Source organism: Sinocyclocheilus anshuiensis, unplaced genomic scaffold (genome assembly GCF_001515605.1).
Source record: "Sinocyclocheilus anshuiensis isolate Anshui unplaced genomic scaffold, SAMN03320099.WGS_v1.1 scaffold1332, whole genome shotgun sequence".
Classification (NCBI taxonomy): domain Eukaryota; kingdom Metazoa; phylum Chordata; class Actinopteri; order Cypriniformes; family Cyprinidae; genus Sinocyclocheilus; species Sinocyclocheilus anshuiensis.
Genome location: NW_015546082.1, coordinates 134,082 through 141,312, shown reverse-complemented (window position 1 = coordinate 141,312; position 7,231 = coordinate 134,082). Strand labels below are relative to the sequence as shown.

At 34.1% G+C, this 7,231-nt stretch overlaps 1 protein-coding gene across 4 annotated transcripts in view; it reads right to left on the bottom strand.

Moving 5' to 3' along the window:
- Positions 1 to 2,756: 2,756 nt before the first annotated feature.
- The window catches only part of pimreg (PICALM interacting mitotic regulator), a 27,435-nt gene continuing 22,960 nt past the window's right edge, over positions 2,757 to 7,231 (bottom strand). For 2 of the 4 annotated variants that reach the window (XM_016501413.1, XM_016501417.1), the window contains exon 5: positions 2,757 to 3,293. In XM_016501413.1, coding sequence (XP_016356899.1) covers positions 3,119 to 3,293 — 175 coding nt within the window. In that variant the 3' untranslated portion in view covers positions 2,757 to 3,118. Of the gene's footprint in view, positions 3,294 to 6,857; positions 6,896 to 7,231 lie in introns of all 4 variants that reach the window. The other 2 variants (XM_016501414.1, XM_016501415.1) reach the window with 2 other exon arrangements.

Here is a 7,231-nt window from a genome sequence, read left to right as displayed (position 1 = left end):
AACCTAGATTATTTTTGTCAAAATGTTGCTGCATACCCATTCATTATGTTAATACTATAGCTCTAGTATTCATCTGCTGCATGTGCTAATAGATTATGTGCTGACAGTCTTTAAACATGTCCTGCTGTCAGTGTTGCCAGACTGGACGGACGATTTCTAGCCTAAAAGCTCACAAAAAACTGCCCACTCCAACAAAAACAAACAAAAAACCGCCCAAAACTTTAACTGTCAAAATAATGTAATAGAATATGTCAATCAAGGTTGATAAGAGCCATTTTTAACTCCTTAAAACAAAATAATGAAGATAAAATAATAAATATGTTAGATAAATTTCCCATGGATCAAATCGGGGAAAATACATTAAAGAGAATTACCAAATATGATTAAAATATGCAAGCAGATACTGTCAAAACGGCAATCAAGAAATTAACTGATACCCTCGAAAAAACACATGCATAATTTTCAATGTCAACAGTCAGAATTTAAATGCAAAAAAGTGTCCAATATAAGTGATCGGAATAAGCAACGTAATTAGGTATTTCACACTCATTTATGCACACACCATGACAGTCAAAACTGTGTCATTCATTGATGCAAATCCAACAACAAAAAACAAACAAACAAAAAACAATTAGGCTATGCGCTTACCGTCGTGTCGCTCTATAATTTCTCACAGAACAGAGCAAGTCAATAGAGGAAGTCTTTCGTGAAGTTCATATTGTAGAACATAATACAGAACTTTGCACAATCAAAATTAACAAAAATTACCTTCAGTATTTTGTCGTTTTCTAGTACAAATGTGACACTGGACTACAACACCAGTCATAAGGGTAAATATTTTTGAATTTACATTTATTTACCATCTGAAAGCTGAATAAATAAGATTTCCATTGATGTGGTTTGTTAGGATAGGATAATATTTAGCCAAGATACAACTATTTGAAATTCTGGAATCTGAGGTGGCAAAAAAAATCAAAATATTGAGAAAATTTCCTTTAAAGTTGCAAAAATTCAATTAAAAATTCAAAAATTAAGTTTTTATATATTTAAGGTAGGAAATGTACAAAATATCTTAATGGAACATGGTCTTTTCTTAATATCCTAATGATTTTTGGCATAAAAGAAAAATAGATAATTTTGACCCATACAATTTTGGCTATTGCTACAAATATACTCGTGATACTTATGACTGGTTTTGTGGTCACAAATGTCAAAAGATTCTTTACTTGACATATATATTTACTTGAATTTACAAAAATAACATAAGTCTTGTTTTATGACAAACTGATCAAAATGAAGTTTGAATAAAACAAGAAAATTATGCTAATAATCTTAAATAATTTAATTAAAATGAAAAACAAGTTTTCAGCATTTGTTCTTGTTTTAAGCATAAAATCCCTTAATTTTGTTAAAACAAGACAATGTATTTGTTTTGCATCTCAAGTAAAGGTATCTTGATTTAAGGATTTAATGCCATGAAAAACAAAAAGCTTTCTGTTGGTCAACATGTTGAATCTGCATGACCAACTGAAGCCTATATGTAAACCTGATCCCCTTGATTCCTATTAAAATAACTAGATTTTGTCCAATAAAAATTTGCTGTACAATGATTAATATGGCTGCACCTTAACATTGACGTTTTCACTTTCATCAATTAGTTTCACTTTCACTAATTGATTGAGCCTATGTAAACCATTATATGCAACCATAGAACGAGTGTTTCATTCTAGAAGGCAGCCTGAACTTCCCTTCAACACAGTAAGATGGCAAAACCTATTAAAATATTTTTGATAAAATTGTTGAATGAGCTGAAATCTTGCATATGGTTTTACAGCTGCTCCCTCTGGAGTTTCAAACATTTACCATCCTTAAAAAAATGATGGGTCATTGCTGAGGCAAACACATTGCATCACTGTTATTGTATTGCATTTTAGAGTCAATTAAAAAAAAATAAAATCACTCAAAAATACTTAAAATATTATGGTGAAAAGTAATGAATCATTTAAATGTATGAAATATTCAACAGTTTTTATTAAGTATAAAAAGCAAACAATTCTGCTGTTTTTGTCCTATTATAAACAAATCACATGCATAATGCAAAGCAATACATGTAAACATCATTTCAACTTTGAAAAACTCAAATGCATGTAATAGTTTTGTAGACAATTTATCTCATTTGAATTCTCTTATTCTCCTTTGGTAATGTATACATATGGATCATATTATAAGTACAATCGATGATTATAGTGTCTTAATATTTGCTTGGTGAATTTGTGAAGATATGGCATACTTTGCATTTTATTCTCCTTTTACACCAGTTTCTCAACCCTGGTCCTGGGCGTCCCCCTACACTGCACATTTTGTATGTCTCCCTTACCTGACACACCCATTTCAGGTCCTGAGTTGAATCAGGCGTGTTTGATTAGGGAGACACACAAAATGTGCAGTGCTGGGAGGCGCCCAGGACCAGGATTGAGAAACACTGCGTTACGGAGTTTATGTAAAACGTTAGTATTTGTGTAAAGTACCAAAGTAGTAAAATACTGTTAATAAACTTCCACTAAATAGGTTTGACAGTTAGCAAACATAATAACATTAGTAACATCTCCCACAGTCAGAATCTATGTCAGTTTAGAGTCGGATGGATATTTTTTTTTTTTTACCAAACAAAATAAAAATAAACAATATTCAGGTTTTTTGGATGTATTTTGTGTATGTCTTTTTTTGATGAATAACATTTGAGCTTTTTTTTTTTTTTTTCTAATTCCTTGACTTCTCCACACATGTATTTCAAATATGCTTACATTTGGTATTCACATCTTTTGGTGTTTTTTCACAGCAGAATTGATAAATGCTTCATTACGTCAAGCACACTGAGCCAGGAATGTGCATTAACTAAAATCATGCACATACATCTGATAATTAGCAGCTGTAAATGCTAAATGTTCCCAAATAGTGATACAGTATATTCAGTTGCCCTTTACTTTAAACACTTAGAAGATACAGACAGATAAGAAAACGGTCCATTCAAAATACTGGACAAGGCCTCTTCTGGCATATACTGAGAAACGCAAGACGACATACATGTTTAGTAGCATAATGAAAACAGGTGCCTCTTTTAAGAGGTTTTGCGGATGTTTGACATGGCCACATCAGTCCAGCTGCTGACGGTCTGCTGGATGCGCTGGGTCTGTTTTCGGATGGAAGCCCTGTTCAGTCCTCTGGAAATGTTGCTCTTGGTGGAGCTATAGCCCATGTTCATGACCGCTTTGTAGTGCTCCAAGGCCTGGACCCTGCAGTCACATAAATGGTTATTTATAGAGAAAGTAAGGTGTGTTTGTATATCCTATTCCCAAGTGTACTCTAGCTATTTGGTGCCTAATTAGAAAATATAAACAAACAAATGCTTATAAAATTATTAAAATAATAGATAAGTGTATTTTAAATATTACACATTAACATAACCAAAAATAAAGATGGTCAAATTAAACAAATCCTTGTCTTTATGCTAACAGCTTTTAAATGGATAGTTCACCCAAAATACTCGCATGAATAGCGGAAGATGGTGACACGGAGGAGAAGAATTGTTGAATAAAGTACATTCGTAGCTTCGTAAAATTAAGGTTGAACCACTGATGTCACATGGACTATTTTAATGATGTCCTTACTATCTTTCTGGGCCTGGGAACGTTTCAGGTACAGTACATAGCTATCTATGGAGGAGGGTCAGAAAGCTCTCAGATTTCATCAAAATATCTTAATTTTTGTTCTGAAGATGAATGAATGTCTTTCGGGTTTGGAACGACATGAGGGTGAGTAATTAATGACAGAATTTTCATTTTTTGGGTGAACTATCCCTTTAAGTCCAAAGTTGTCATGCGAATGCAGAGAAAAGTTTTAGAAAGTTAGAAAGTTAGACACGAGACTAAAATAAAACTTTCTATTTCTCTCCAGATGTGTTGACATAAAATGTTTCTGTACTCTATTAAACTGGAATTGCATGCAGCTCTTAATCTCTTCACAAAAGCACTTGTCAACACTGCGTCCACATTTTCATGACAATGCCACTTTGACAGCCTGGTTTAAGTCTGATAGCTCGCCTCATTATGGACTTGGCAGAAGTGTGCATCTTGGGTTGATAGCAGCCACAAAGGGCATACTCGTAAAACACCATTAGATTCAAGATTTTTATTTGTCACATACACCGTTATATAGTGGCCGTGAGAGCTCAACGCACTGCAACTTTAGAAAACACATGCAAATAGAAAAAGCACCCGCAAATTAAAACATCATCAGCTTGACGGCACATGTGTGACCCTGGACCACAAAACCAGTCTTAAGTCGCTGGGGTATATTTGTAGCAATAGCCAAAAATACATTGTATGGGTTAAAATTATAGATTTTGCGTCCGAAAAAACGAGCGTGTCTGATTTCGCTCCCTTGGTGACGTGGCAAAGGGATCTCATTATAATATTCCTGCCCCTTAATCTGTAAGTTTCTACCCAAGGCGCTGTTATTGTGTTTTCGCAAGCGACAACGGTGTAATGCCATGGCGAAAGTTTGAGCAAAACATGCTAACTGTTCTGTCTTTGGCTGCACATACGAACACTATTTAGAGTTAGAGAAAACGCATGATTTCAGCGCGGTAAACATGATAATCAGAACTAAAACAGATGTTTTTAGCAGGTCCTAGCTGTAATGGCGCAGCTCTATTCTGGAAAAGGGGCGGGGAGCAGCAGCTCATTTGCATTTAAAGAGACAGGCACGAAAAACAGCATGTTTCTGCTTCCACTCAAAATAGGCATTTTCAAAATGATATAATAAATGATCTGTGGGGTATTTTAAGCGGAAACTTCACAGACACATACTGGGGACACCAGAGACTTATATTACATATTGTAAAAAGGGGCATAATATGTCTCCTTTAAGTAAAGATCATGTTCCATGAAGATATTTAGTAAATTTCCTACTGTAAATATATTAACTTAATTTTTGATTAGTAATATGCATTGCTAAGAACTTAATTTGGACAACTTTAAAAGGAGATTTTCTCAGTATTTTGATTTTTTTTGCACCCTCAGATTCCAGATTTTCAAATAGTTGCATCTCGGCCAAATATTGTCCTATCCTAACAAACCATACATCAATGGAAAGCTTATTTATTCAGCTTTCAGATGGTACAAACTGACCCTTATGACTGGTTTTGTGGTCCAGGGTCCCATATGCTGCAAACGCTCATAACACAAAAAGAAACGCCCAAGTAGCACAGACCACATAAAACCACAGTTGTACAAATACCATGGTTAAACGATGGTTAGTGTAGTAAATCCATGGTTAATTTGTGCATGGTTACCATGATTTAATTGTGACATGGTCACAAAAAGATGCGTTTTATACCGCTCAATATATTTGAAGATGGTTTTAGATCTATACATTTGAGTTTTAATGGTTTTACATGTTGTCTTAGCCATTTTAATCCTCTTATTCATTTTAATGTGTGGATGTCTTTAAATGTTAATGGGTCTGCCTCTCATTTGATTAATCACATGACAGGAATCAGGAAGTAGACCAGTATAAAGCAAGCAGCATGACAAACAAACAGGGTCATTGACCAAACACTGAACATGCTGGATTGTGGAGTTTTATGGATTTACCATTCCAGTATCTCACACATCTTGGACAATCACTTTCTTTGGACTGTATATACACCAGTGGACACTTTTACCTTGGAACTTCAACCCACTAGGATTCTTAAGGACTGTTTTAGGGTATGATCCAAATGGACAATCTGCTTTTAACAGCCTAAGTTATTCTAGTTTTATGGTGTTGTTTTAAGTTCCTTGTGCATTGTGTAAATACACTATTTATGCAGTCTACTTTTGTCGTTTGTCTCATCTTTTTAAAAACACTTATTTTACCTCACACAGTATAATCTGACCCCTTTTAATTATTGTAACATCTTCAGATAAGGCCGATTGTTACACTATAACCATTTTTTTTAAATAAAATATTAATTTTAATAGTAAAACCATAGGCTGGTTATTTTTTGTAAGGAAAGTTGTAAAAAGTGAGCCAGCTTTCACCTTTCACAGTTACAATATTTCGTCAGCTTATTTAGGCTAATAAATAAATACATAAATAAAAAAAAAATAAAAAAATAATAATAATAAAAAAAAGTGGGTTATATATTCATTAAGGGTCATTTTTATATATATATATATATATATATATATATATTTATTTATATTTTGAGCTTTAGCCTATGAGCTTACTGCTAATGAAAAGCTTTTTTTCCGATTAGCTGGGACAAGATATCAAGATAACTTTCTGATCAGACATGGAGGAAGGGAAATAGGATCTTATACGACACCATGACTAAAGAAAAAAAAAAAAACGTATGAACCGTTCTTTACATAAGTGCAAGACAGGTCAGACTTAGTGGTATATATAACAAGCAAAAGTGGTGTGATCAGCATACATTTTATCATTATATGGAAAAGAGCAGCTTTGACATTTGAACAATAACAGCTCGTGTTATACAGGAAAAACCGAACCACAATGTAGAAGTAAATAATTGTAAAAAGAAAAAGGGAGGAAATAGACAAGCAGCAGCCATTGTAAATTGAGTTTTAGTTCTTGATATTAGAAAGTAAAGCTCCTTAAGTATTTGGTGTAGGTTAATAACTAAAACATGCAATACAAATAAGCTTTAGTGTGTCACTGACTGCATCAGATCCAGTGAGCTACAGTAAATTTACTAGCTTGGACAAACGGTCACAAAATGGAATAAATATTGCATTTTCACACAATTATATATTCAAGAAAAACACTTCAGAAAGATACTTAAAAACATTTACCTTATCTTTACTCCATAAGACACTCCCTGAATCTGTCGCTTACAGAACAGGAGAAAAATTATAAATTGACTTAATTCAGAAAGACATCACAAGTCGATATGCCTAAAAGCCTTTTATTTTTTATTGTAGTTGCTGACTGCAACACAATGGATTTCAATTAGAGATGCACCGATCGATCGGCCAGGGATCGGAATCATACATCAGCCGCGCATTCTCGCCGTCTTCTCTCCGACGACCCCTTCTCTCACACACACACACACGTCTCATTTGCTCTGGTTAAATGCTTGTATTGCGCATTTTAGTCATTCCCGCAGGTTTCACGCTTACACCAAAAGCGCGTGCACCAGAACTGATCAATATTAGTGGAGCGCACA